At 55.9% G+C, this 12,490-nt stretch overlaps 4 protein-coding genes across 4 annotated transcripts; 2 read left to right on the forward strand and 2 right to left on the reverse strand.

Moving 5' to 3' along the window:
- Positions 1–377: 377 nt before the first annotated feature.
- BBK36DRAFT_1207065 (formate dehydrogenase) lies at positions 378–2,230 on the forward strand (the record flags this gene model as incomplete). The annotated part of the gene is made up of 5 exons (XM_024897371.1): positions 378–460; positions 500–629; positions 1,020–1,174; positions 1,260–1,804; positions 1,868–2,230. 5 exons carry the CDS (start codon positions 378–380, stop codon positions 2,227–2,229), a joined length of 1,275 nt encoding a protein of 424 aa, XP_024752936.1.
- A 685-nt stretch (positions 2,231–2,915) lies between these two features.
- BBK36DRAFT_1109837 (amino acid transporter) lies at positions 2,916–4,825 on the reverse strand (the record flags this gene model as incomplete). The annotated part of the gene is made up of 2 exons (XM_024889520.1): positions 2,916–3,755; positions 3,815–4,825. The coding sequence occupies 2 exons, from the start codon at positions 4,823–4,825 to the stop codon at positions 2,916–2,918; spliced, it is 1,851 nt and encodes a 616-aa protein (XP_024752937.1).
- Positions 4,826–5,761: 936 nt separating this feature from the next.
- BBK36DRAFT_150601 (DUF1754-domain-containing protein) lies at positions 5,762–6,307 on the forward strand (the record flags this gene model as incomplete). The annotated part of the gene is made up of 2 exons (XM_024897581.1): positions 5,762–6,074; positions 6,173–6,307. The coding sequence occupies exons 1-2, from the start codon at positions 5,769–5,771 to the stop codon at positions 6,305–6,307; spliced, it is 441 nt and encodes a 146-aa protein (XP_024752938.1). The 5' UTR covers positions 5,762–5,768.
- Positions 6,308–7,041: 734 nt separating this feature from the next.
- Positions 7,042–8,709, reverse strand: BBK36DRAFT_1111509 (hypothetical protein; the record flags this gene model as incomplete). Its single annotated transcript, XM_024889709.1, has 3 exons — positions 7,042–7,328; positions 7,540–7,980; positions 8,088–8,709. The coding sequence occupies 3 exons, from the start codon at positions 8,707–8,709 to the stop codon at positions 7,042–7,044; spliced, it is 1,350 nt and encodes a 449-aa protein (XP_024752939.1).
- Between the last annotated feature and the right edge of the window lie 3,781 nt (positions 8,710–12,490).

Raw genomic sequence — 12,490 nt, forward strand, 5'->3', positions numbered from 1 at the left:
TGCGACTTCTTTGTCTTCTGCTTGCCCTCTCACGAACTCCAATCGCCTTCAAGTCTCTCTAAACCTCCAACCTTTTCCTCTCATCTCTCCGATAAAACCCCTTGCATTGCGCAAGTGGTAGTTAGCCAGCCTATATCGAACGGATCAGCCCATCCGCTCGCCTCCTCCTCTCCACCACCCTTGTCCCGGCATCTATTTTCCAGCTGTGACTTTCCGAAGCCGGCCACATCATTACCACCTCATCACATACGTCTTATATATATATATATATATACATCATATATATATAAGCTCATTTCTCACCCGAGAAAACGTTTTGATTGAAGAAGAAAAAACCAAGGAATCACTCTCCACTCTTTCTCTTCAAAACCGCCAAAATGGTATCTTTCCGCCCCCTTTCTCGCTCCATCTCTCTCGCCTCGCGCGCTTCCCCTTCTCTCCTGGCCTCGTCGTCGCGCCAGTTTTCCTCCTCCCGCGCTTTCGCTGCTTCCAAGCTCAGCGCTTCCTCTTCTTCCTCCATCTCGCCGCGCCTGGTGACGCCGTCGTCGATCCGCACGCTGACAACCGCCCCCCGCGAAAAGGTCAAAGTTCTCCTCGTCCTCTACGATGGCGGCAAGCACGCCGAAGAAGTGAGTGCCGATCCGTCTCCTTTTATGTTTGTTCATGTTCTTCTTCTATGGAATAGTGTTTTTTTCTTGCTTGTTCTGTTTTCCTACGAGTCCTTGCCTTGTCTTTGCTCGGATCTCATTAGTGGGGGCCGCATCACAATTGGCTCGATTCCAGAAAAAGGAATAATGAAGCTCAGACCAGCTCTTGGCAAAGGCGATGATGCTCTGCAGAAAATGCGGGGAACTCGCGCCCATGTGGGGAGCTCGAGCTATTGCATGTCACTGATCGAAGTATCATCATCACATGCAACATGAACCTGCTGTTCCATGTACTCTTCTGATGCTCTCTTACACCGATGATATCGACCATAACCAGCAACACCATGATAACTGACACACTCAACTCTCCAGGTCCCCGCCCTCCTCGGCACGACCCAGAACGAGCTCGGCATCCGCAAGTGGCTCGAGGACCAGGGCCACACGCTGGTGACCACCTCCGACAAGGAGGGCCCCGACTCCCAGTTTGACAAGGAGCTCGTTGACGCCGAAGTCATCATCACCACTCCGTAAGCTCTCTTCTTCACCTCTCTCTCTCTCTTCTGGTTTTAAAATAAAAAACACCTTAACTCATATGTTGTTTCCCCCAAACAGCTTCCACCCCGGCTACCTCACCGCCGAGCGCCTCGCCAAGGCCAAGAACCTCAAGATCGCCATCACCGCCGGCATCGGCTCCGACCACGTCGACCTGGCCGCCGCCAACAAGACCAACGGCGGCATCACCGTCGCCGAGGTCACCGGCTCCAACGTCGTCTCCGTCGCCGAGCACGTCGTCATGACCATCCTCGTCCTGCTGCGCAACTTCGTGCCCGCCCACGAGCAGGTCGCCCGCGGCGACTGGGACGTGGCCGCCGTCGCCAAGCAGGAGTACGACCTCGAGGGCAAGGTCGTCGGCACCGTCGCTGTCGGCCGCATCGGCGAGCGCGTCCTGCGCCGCCTCAAGCCCTTTGGCTGCAAGGAGCTGCTCTACTTTGACTACCAGGCGCTGTCGCCCGAGAAGGAGGCCGAGATTGGCTGCCGCCGCGTGGATACCCTCGAGGAGATGCTGGCGCAGTGCGACGTCGTCACCATCAACTGCCCGCTGCACGAGAAGACCAAGGGCCTGTTTAACAAGGAGCTGATTAGCAAGATGAAGAAGGGTGAGTTCTTTAATACCCCATCTCTCGTCTTGTGTTTGACCACTAACTGAGTGCGCTCCCCAGGCTCATACCTCGTCAACACCGCCCGTGGCGCCATCGTCGTCAAGGAGGACGTCGCCGAGGCTCTCCGCACCGGCCACCTCGCCGGCTACGGAGGCGACGTCTGGTTCCCCCAGCCCGCGCCCCGCGACCACCCGCTCCGCACCGCCGTCAACCCCTTCGGCTACGGCAACGCCATGGTCCCCCACATGTCCGGCACCTCGCTCGACGCCCAGCGCCGCTACGCCGACGGCACAAAGGCCATCCTCGAGAGCTACCTGTCCGGCAAGCACGACTACCGCCCCGAGGACCTCATCGTCTACCAGGGCGACTGGGCCACCAAGTCCTACGGCCAGCGTGAGAAGATTAACACTGTCAAGAAATAAGTGCTTGATCTTGGGGAGGATGGAGAGGAAGATGGAATGTTTTGAGTAGTTGGGGCGATCACCGTATGGCTGGCTTTGAACAACGGAGAGAAGGAGAGGAGAGAAAATTCCCTCTGGAGGAAAAACTCGAGACTTCGAGGAACAAAAAACAAAGGCAGTTCATGTACATGTATATGATGGATGGCACCGAGGCAATGACGGCGTATACCCCATTGCACACCCCCTTTTTTCTTAGCTGTTTAGTGCCAGCAATGAAAAAAACAAATCTTTTTTATGACCTTTATTTTCATTTATGACTCTGTGTGCGAATATACCGCGTAAGAGGCAAATCCTGAATAATGTCTTTATTTCATCAGATAATGTATAAAAAAAATGCAATGCGGTCCGTTTGACAGCCATCGCCATGCGTTCAACTCATGGGTTCCAGTTTCTCATAGCAATCAGTCAAAGTCATGCCCCCTTTTCCAGCGCCCGCCGTCATGCATGCATAAGTCATTGGACCCCCTTCTTTTTGAAGCCAAACCATCCAGCCAGACACAACAAATCCTCATATCAAAGCAGAACAAAAAGCAACTCAAACAGGGCATTAAAAAAGAAGAGTAATGGTATGCTAGGTACTTGTCTAAGAAGAAAATGAATGGAAATGGGAGAGTTTTTCACCCGACAGGGATGAGAAATTGTGTCCCTCATCGACCCCAGAACCGCCACCACGGCTTCTCGTCATCGCCAGCGTCGCCGCTTCTCCTCCTCACGGACCGGTCCCTCCCCCTGATGCGCCAAAAGTACACGGGTATGCCCGCCGCGACAAAGGCCACGACGATCATCGTCTGCAGGGGCTGCGCGAAGACGGCCCTGCTGAGCAAGAAGAGGCTGACGCAGCAGAAGATGATGGGCGTGGCGATCCACGTCTTGTAGGGGCGCTCCAGGTGCGGCTCCTTGACCCGCAGCACGATGAGCCCCAGCACGGTGACAAAGTAAAAGGTGTAGCCGGCCACGCCGTAAAAGGTGACGAGGGTGCTGAACTCGCCCACGATGCAGTAGCCCGACGTGAGCACCGCGTTGAGCAGCAGCGCGTAGACGGGCGTGAAGAAGAGGCCCGCGTCCTCGTCGCCGAAGCAGCTGCGGAACTTTTTGGACAGCCAGCTGCGGGAGCGCTGCGTCGACAGGCCGTGGTCGCTGTCGGCGCCGCCGCTGCCGACGCCCAGCCGGCCAAAGATGTCGGGGATGTAGCCCTCCTTGCCGGCCACGTAGATGAGGCGGCTGGCGGTAAAGGTGGACGAGTTGAGAGCGCCGAAGCAGCTCGCGCTGACGATGAGCGCAAAGATGAGCGCGCCGGGCGGCCCAAAGACCTTGGACCCGAACATGACGGCGACGGTGTTGGAGGCGTTGATGGAGGCCAGGGGTAGCACGAGGAAGTACGACACGTTGGCCAGGACGTACGAGAGGATGACCAGCGGCATGGCCGTGTGGATGACGCGCGGGAGGTCTCTGCTGGGGTTGCGAAACTCGCCCACAACGTAGTTTGTCTGTTTTTTTGTTAGTTTCGGAGGGAGCATCGTCATCACTTGCAGCAGCAGCAACTCACATTGTCCCAGCCGTCATAGGCCCACAGCCCGGCATACAGCGCAATCGCCCAGTTGGACGGATCCGAAGACGTGCCCTCGAACCAGTCGCGCGACTTCCACTCGCTGCTCGCCGGCCCCTTGAACGAGAGGCCCGTCACGGCCACGACGATGCCCACCACGGTGACGCCTATCAGCGCCACGAACTTGAGAAACATGAGAAAGTCATTGACGCGCGTGCCGACCCTTGTCGAGACGCAATTGAGGAACGTGACTGCGAAGATGCCGACCAGCGCAACGGCCTTGTTGATCCAGGGGTTGATGGTCTCGGCCTCGGCGCCGATGATGGCCCGGACAAAGTACTCGCCCATGATAATGGCGATGATGGCGGCGCTGCCCGGCTTGAGCACCAGCAGGGCCACCCAGGAGAAGAGGAAGCCAGCGAGCTCGCTGAACGTCTTGGCCAGGTACACCTGGGAGCCGCCGTTGAGGGGGATGGCGCCGCCCAGCTCGGCGTACGAGGCGCCGCCGGTCCAGGCCAGGATGCCGGCCACCACCCAGACGATGAGGGCCGCGCCGGGGGACCCCAGCCGGGCGCTGACCTGGCTGGGCGACGAGAAGATGCCGGAGCCGATGATGAGGCCGATGATGAGCGACAGGCCGTTGAGGTACGTCAGCGTCTTGAGCTTCTCGAGCGAGCCGCCGCCCAGGCCGCCGCCGGAGCGCAGGCCGGCAGACGTCGGCGCGCCAATGGGGGCGTACCCGCCCGCGCCCGCCGTCGAGCTCAGCGGGAACAAGTTGCCGGCGAAGTCAAAGGCGGACGAGACCGAGTACGAGCGGCCCAGCCTGCCCCTCGCCGCCGGGTTGCCATCGTCCAGGGGGTCCTCCTCCTCCACCATGGACAGCCTGCGCGACGACGAGATGCTGGGGCGGGACGAGACGTCCGAGGCCGCGCCGTCGTAGGCCACGCTGGAGCTGGCCAGCGAGGCGAGCTCGAGCGAGTCTCGCGACTGAGACTGCGATGGCAGGGGCATCGTGGTCGCCGGGGTCTCTTGTTCTCTTTCTCTTCCCTGTTCTGTGTCCCTCGTTCAAATATTTTCGATTCCTTGTACTTCTCCCCCCCTCTTCAATCTTGACCACCCAGGCTGGGATATTCCACGTTTTTGAATGTATCGACCGCCGAGTTTAGCAGAAACAGCCCATGTCGTCCAAGGCTTGCCACCTCGAATCGCAAGTATTACGGAATCTTCGCAGTGTATCCGCGTAGGCGAGAAGCCGCAAATCGTAGCCACCAGATGGGAAAGACGGAGAGGAATGCGCTGTCTCGCAACGAAGCCGCTTCGGCAGGCGAAAAGGACGGGCACACAATCCGCAACAAGCTCTTCGTGACTGTCTCGTGAATGAAAGAAGAGGCGAACAAGAGAAAAAATGAACGAATGCCAGACTCTGATTGAGTTGAAAAGGCAAGAGAGAAAACACCAGCCAAAAACGAGCCGCTGCTTTCCCCTCTGTATGTATGTATGTATGTATGTAAATGTTAAAAAAGGGAACCAAAGATTCAAACTAAACAGCCAAGCAATTGGTTCCCCCTCCCCCCCCCCTTGTTCCAGCTCCCTTGCCTGTCCTGCAGCGCTCAATCCAATTGGGCGCTTGTTCTCCATGCAATTCAATGCTTAAACCTGCTAGCGTCGTATTATTGTCGGCTTTCCTTTCTCTCTCTCTCTCTCTCTCTTTTCGCTCTGTTGCGGCTTGTCCTGACTTGTCTCCTTGCTGACTAAGGGCAAGAGCCGCGGCATTCTAGAACCTTGAACCCCGTTGAGCGTTGCGACTTCTGACCTCTTTTCTATTGTCACTATTGTCGCTGCATGAGTCCCTCGTCATCGCTTACCGTACTTGCGCCTCTTTCTAGTAATACCTATGAACTAAGGCAGTGACAAAGATTAGTTTGATACTACGCAGCTGATCCGAGAGAGCGAAATGGGCTCCGACGAATACCAAGTCGTCGGCGGCGGCGCCCTCAAGCTGAAAGGCGCAAAGATCACCAAGAAGAAGAAGAAGTCGTCCAAACCCGACCTCGCAAAGAACCTCTCCACCGGCGACGACAGCACCGCGCTCACCAAGTCGCACGACGACGAGAAGAAGAAGAAAAAGAAGAGCTCCGTGGACGACGACGGCGACGAGGAGAAGAAGCCTCAAGAGAAACAAGATGGAGATGACGAGGACGAACCAGTGGTGTACAAGACTGAGGCGGAGCGGCGGTATGAGGAGGCTAGAAAGAAGAGGGTATGCTTCTCTCTCAAGTCAATTCTTTCCCCCTTACCCATTTGTTGAGGATGATAGTTTGCGATCATGTTTGTTTGCTGACGTTGGGAATTTCGCAGCTTCTCCAGATCGCGCAATCATCCGGAGCGAGACCCGAGTTGCTCAAGACACACAAGGAGCGCGTCGAGGAGCTCAACACGTACTTGTCTAGGCTGAGCGAGCACCACGATATGCCCAAAATTGGACCGGGTTAAAAACTTTTGTGAACAAAGGTCAACTTTTGGTGCATTGCCATTGGTGGCCGATGGAAAGATATGGAAGAGCTACATTCTATTGCATGGAGATGGAGTTTTGGGCGTTTCTGTCTCTGCTTTGCTGAAATCAACTGCTGTATATACCCACGACATCTGTTAAATAAATTCTGACATGTCTTACAAGAATAGTTCATCTTCACAGTTATTCGGACTCGAAAGGAACAAGAGGTGCACCCGAACGTGTGCTGCTTATTTGCATGCTTGCTTGCTTTGCTATATATGCCGAAAATACACAACCGTCCCCTTTTGATGCCATATGTGCCAAAACGATCATGTTTCACAGTTGCCAGAGGCTTTCCCGTACAAGGGGCCCCGTCCCAGTCTAAGTCCAATTTTGCTGCCAAAAAGATACAGAGATGAAAACCAGAAATGCAGTTGCCCAAATCTATGTGTCCGCCGAGTCGGTTGTTGTGATTAAGAAAAAAAGGAGTGGTAAGGAAGTGGCCGTAGATGTCGTGTAATTAAGTTTAAAGGAATGAATAATACGCCGTCGCCAATTCCTCGATACGCTTATGCTCATGCAAAACTGGGGGAAAAAAAAAAAAAAAAAGGAGAGTGAAAATGGTATGGGGGAAAAAAGGAGAGTGAAAATGGTATGGGGGAAAAAAGGAGAGTGAAAATGGTATGGGGGAAAAAAGGAGAGTGAGAGAGGACAAGGACAGTGGTTGTCCAGCTTAAACCATCAGCACAGCCCCGACAAAGAGGCCAATGGCAGCAGAAAGCAGTGCCTGGCCACGGGGGAGGGAAGCATCGCCCTGCAGGTCGGGGCTCTTTGCTCCGTCGGCCTGGCCAGTGGGCAGAACGGCGACCCACGAGGTGGATGTCAGGGTGGTGGTGCCGCCGTCGGGAAGAGTCCTGGTGAAGGTGTGGAGGACGGGGGCAGACGTCGTCTTGGTGCCCGAAGTAATGGTGGTTTGGAAAGTTTCGCTGGCTTCAGCAGTTGTTGACGTGATGGTATCATCTGTGAACGGATTTGTCAGTCATGTGTACCACAATTACATCTCGCTCTTGCAACAGCAGAAGAAGATCACGAAAGCTCCGGCTTCTTGAAGCACTTGCAGCAAGACTCCCCCGAGTCTCCCTGCTACATCCAGATGGTCCAACATCCAACTCTTGAGCTGGCATGTCGTCTCGACAATGTCAAACGACAGCGCGAAAATCTGCTGACATACCAGTAGTGGTCTCGGTCGCCGTCGTCGATTCCGGTGGAGGAGTTGAGGTGGGGAGGGAGGAGGTCACGGAGGAAGGGGGCAAAGTATCAGAAGCAGTGGTGGACGCATCCGAAGTAGTAAAGGACGAGGCGATGTCTGACGACAACCTACCAGAAGAGGTGGAGGACACCGGAGCAGTAGTGGGAGAGGAGGAAGCAGCCGTAGTGGGATCTTCAGTTTCAGTAGTAGTAGTAGTAGACGTACCAGAAGCAGTAGCGGAGGATTCGGGAGTAGAGTTGGTCGTGCTGGGGGCCGGGGTTGTGCTGACAGCTGCGGTGGTCGAAGCGGCACCGGAAGTCGTCTGCTGAGCGGCAGTGGTTTGCTCAGCGGTGGTAGATGCAGGCACAGAAGCCGAAGATGTGTCTACGGTAGATTCGGCGGCAGTAGTGCTGGCAGGTGCGTCTATGGATATAAGAGTTAGTGGGCTGGTTGTCATGACCGTTGGCAGCATCTGGGCGTATAGCACGTACCCGCAGTCGTCGTCTCAGCAGCAGTGGTTTGCTCAGCACTCGTGTCCGAAGGAGTGGGCGTGGATGATGGGCCGGCATCCGTCGTCGTCTGAGCATTCGCATCCGCGGTAGTCGAGGAATCAGAAGCCGCCGACTCCGTAGCCGAGTTGGCCGGAGCAGTGGTTGAGGGGCCGCTGGCAACGGTGGTGTTGCTGTTGCTCGGGCTGTCCTCCTGTCTCTTGGCGATCTGAACAATGGCAGAGGCAACAGAAGGGTCGTTCTCATGGATGGCGTCGATGGCCTCGGCGTCTGAGGCGAAGACGCCGTGCTGGTATCTCTCGGGGAGATAGGCATGCAGCAGCCGGTGAAGCAGGTCGGGAGACGTCTTCTGGAGCTCCTCGACCAGCTCGCTGCTGGCCCCGTGCGCCTTGGGCACGGCCATCCTGGAGTTGCCGTGACAGTCGACGAAGCCGGGTCGAGCCGTGGCCACGCCCAGGCCGAGGACGAAGCCCACGGCGACGATGGCCAGTGCCCGCCTAAAGTAAACCATCTTCTTGCTCTTGCGTGGGGTTGTCTGGGTTAGTTGCTGCTCGTGTCCGGTCTGCTTCTCTCCTTGGGTGCTCCTCAGAAGTCCAGCCTCTAGGTGGCCGTCACGGTCACTGTGGTAGCCCGCGGGAGCCATGAGTGCGGATAATATACCGGACTGTCTCAAAGACGACAACGAATGGGGGCGTTGAGAGAGAGTGATGTGCGATGTGTGTCGTGTTGCTGCAGGCAGGGCAGGGCAGGGGGTGTCTTGAAGTTTACGAGACTGGACTGGACGGATGCGAGACGCACGCCACCACAAAGCGGAGAGGCTTTTTGGGTTCAACCACGCCGGACCCGAGAGGTCTAGCAGCAGAGTTCTGAGGTGAATGCGGGTCCCGTCCTCTCTTCCGGAGCTTCACGGTTGTCTCTTGGGCTTGGGGGCAAATCTGGGGCAGCGAGATGCAGGCTGAGGTCCACGCTTCTCCGTCTTGGATCACCCAGTCAGATCGATCGAGCTGCTATCTGTGAACAGCTGGCAGGCCGAGGCGGGAAGTAATAGATAGCCCGTATGCGTACGGTAGAGGCAACAAGCAAGTAACTGGAGTAGTACTATGCAGGTCGAGTGAGGAGAGTGGTGGAAAAGTGTGGTGGAAGAAGAGACTCTGGTTCCTCGACGGCGGAAAAGTATAAGTTTGGGGGGCTGGTCTGGTGGAGAGCGAGCAGGCCGGAGTCACTGGGCTTGCATAAACCCCAACACAGGTTTTTCGTGTTTGTGAAGACGATAAGGATAAGGAGGATGATAGATACGTAGATAGAGAATGGTAATGGCGACGGTCATACGGAGTGCAACTGAACAGCCTCGCTTGTATCACCAGTTCTGCTTCCTGTTGCTATCCACGGATACGAGGTTCCAGGTTCCCAAGCCAAGCCCCAGCCCACCCGTGCTTCAGCTGCGCTGCCATGGCATGGCAAGGACGGCATCAATGACAGCTCACAGCAGCAAGGACCAGGGCGATAGCAAGGCAGGCAGCTTATCCAGCTCCATATCCATGCGTCATTATTAGCGGACAGCAGCGGGACGTGGACCGGGTTGAGGGCCAATATTTCCAGACGCAAGCCGTGTGCTGTCTCTGACTGGGCCTTGGGAGAGCTCTAGCGGCCACTAGGCGGGCTGCAGGGGGGGAAGCCGATGGGAAGAGATGGATTGGAGGGACATGGGCCTTTGACGGGGGGAGACGGGCAGCCATTGCCGGGGCCATGACGAGGTTTCAGTTTATGTGAGCAGCAGAGCGGCTGTTTGCAAGCCATCAAACCGGCATCGTCAGTGCTTTTTCGTTTTCAGCGCTAGAAGGGAGCTTGCGTACGAGTCAATGCGGCACAGCTGCGAAGGATTCGATGTCTGGCGCCTGGACTTGATACAATCCAGAGCCCAATCCCGTCCATCAAGGGAGGAGACGGCAAAAGGGCGTACGAGTATGTATCACTTGTACACAGAAACAGCGAGTGTGTGAAGCAGCAGCAGCAGAAACCAATTTGAATCGACAATTCCATCAGATTCATTGGCCCAGAGCTTCATTCCAGCGGCAAACCGGCGGCACAAGTAACGCCACGTCATGGCCCTTGTTCCTGTTTTTAGCTCCAAGTTCGTGGAGGATATTCTGAGGCTCTCCCATTGTTTCGCCCCATGAGGCGTCAACTTAGACCATAGGCAGCCAAAACAGCTTCTCGGCGCTATCAACAACACGCAGAGCAAAGGGGCGAAACTCGGCGATAGCGTACTCGCTCTCGAGAGGATCAGGTCTAGATGATTACCGACGCGGGCATTGCTGAATCCCATCCCGCTCACTCGCCAGACGGACGCAGGAGCAGACGCAGACGCAGACGCACATGCTGTTTGGGGATGGGATTCGGCGACGCCTCTCACCTCGGCCGCCGTTTCACGACGTTGATCCATCTCTCTCTCCGCCCGTCTTACTGGGGGCTGGACCAAGTTTTTTTTGGGCGGTTTGTTTACTTCTGCGCAAAGCAAAGCAAACCCACTTGCCGACAGGAGACCATCGCCACCCACCGGCGATTCGACGTCAATGACTAGCATGGCATGCATGCTGGCGGCTAGACTGCAAACCGGCACCGCTGACGCTGGATCAGGTCCCGACTGGCCAGCATCGAAGCACAGACAAGTCTCGGAGAAAACTGGCTGCTTGCATCTCTGTCGCCTCGGCATCAACCGCCGAGGGGCTGGCGATGCCTGTCTCGTTCTTGCGATACTCGTCAGATATCAAACGTGGGACCTTCTCGTCGGAACATTTTCTCTAGGTGTCGTATCCTTATTTAGTAGCACATAACGCTGGTGGCGGAGTCGTCGCTCCGCGGTGGTGGCTGCTCGTACGAAGCGCCTGCATGTACGAAGTGGCATCGCCGTCTCCTGGCCTGGTGATGCTTCAAGGCCATTGCGGTCATATATCAACCATCCCGTCGCGCCCCCGTCTCCAGAATTACAAGAGGGTTGCGTGGGTTTCCTTACCCCGACTGAGAGTTCCCCTTGTCCACGACCTGCGTTCTACGTCTACGGAGTACGAGTACAATTGCCTTGATTTGAATCCTACGCGAATTTCCCTGTGCAATCGTTCATCGACGAAAAGGCGTGGCGTGATCTCGATCTCCACAGGCCGCTTCCTCGCTGCCGGCTTTCCCGCTGCTGACCTGTTTTGCCTGTGTGTCTAGACTCCCATACTTACAAGTACGGAGTACGCAGCGCAAGTACTCGTACAGCTCGCGAACCCTCCTCTTCCACATCCTCGGCCGGGATCACGGACAGGAAGGACAGGATAGGCCCTGTCGATGATGGTGAAAATCGGGGCGGTGTAACCCCTTTGCGAGGCAACAAACTCATTGACCGCATGATCCCGTAACCATGACCGTGTTTCCCCCTCTCCCAAGCAATGCAGCCCAAGACTCCAGATGTGAACATGTCTTGCGAACCGCCTTTTGGCCCTCGTTATTCTCCGCGGGATCGCCCCGAAGCGGTATGGAAAAGAAGGAGACACTAGCAGTAGTAGCAAGGAATCGTCAAGTCTTAGCAAGCTTTTAGGACTCCGTAACCGCACTCCGTAACTGAACTGACATCACCACCGAGGCCCCAGCTGAAGTGGCTCGTATTCGAATCGAACGAGAAAACTCTAGAGTCTTGGCCCAGCCCAGCCCCAAGTGGACAATGCCTTCTGCCTCGGTCTCTTGGGCAGCAAAAGCTTTGCGCTTTCAGCCAAGGTCTCACTTTCGGCACTCGATCAAGGGCTAGATTGGCGAGTTCGGCGACTCGGTCGCTCTCAGCCTCATGGAAATTAATGCAACAAGGTCGGCAAGGGTAAGGTAGGCTTGTTGTTACCCAAGCTTCTGGTAACAGTTCTCGAAGCGCAGTCGATCGGATGACACATACATAATGGGGAGGAAGCGCAACAACGCATATCAAACGATCGTTTCGCGCTCTTCGCGCCAATGTGCGTTTGCCCAGAGAGTCTGTCTCTGACCGGAAACCAACACGAAGATGGCTGTGTCGTCTGTCAATGAGAGAGCCTCTGGACTCTCAGCAGCCGCTGGTTGCAACCGCCAGCGTGCGATAAACTTCGTTGGATTCAATCCCATGCTTTAGTACTCCGTACGTCGCGGCGATGATTTGCGGCGGTTGAGAATGTCTCCACTCGAGCTGAATCTCTGTCGCTGTACGAAGTAGTAATGGCTTCGAGGCCAATTCATCGGCCCAAGCAGGCATCTTGCCGCGGACAGCAATTGGCTGCGTACAGAACATCCTTGTCTTGACCTGAGCTACATTGCATTGCAACATTGGTACCGTAGCTTCAGGTCATCTCGGCCTTGTGAGGTTGCTTGCCTCTTTATACTACTACATCTGAAGCCCCTGGATGCCTTTAGTTCAGTTG

The sequence above is a fragment of the Trichoderma citrinoviride genome, assembly GCF_003025115.1.
Source record: "Trichoderma citrinoviride strain TUCIM 6016 unplaced genomic scaffold BBK36scaffold_2, whole genome shotgun sequence".
In the NCBI taxonomy this organism is placed as follows: Eukaryota; Fungi; Ascomycota; class Sordariomycetes; order Hypocreales; family Hypocreaceae; genus Trichoderma; species Trichoderma citrinoviride.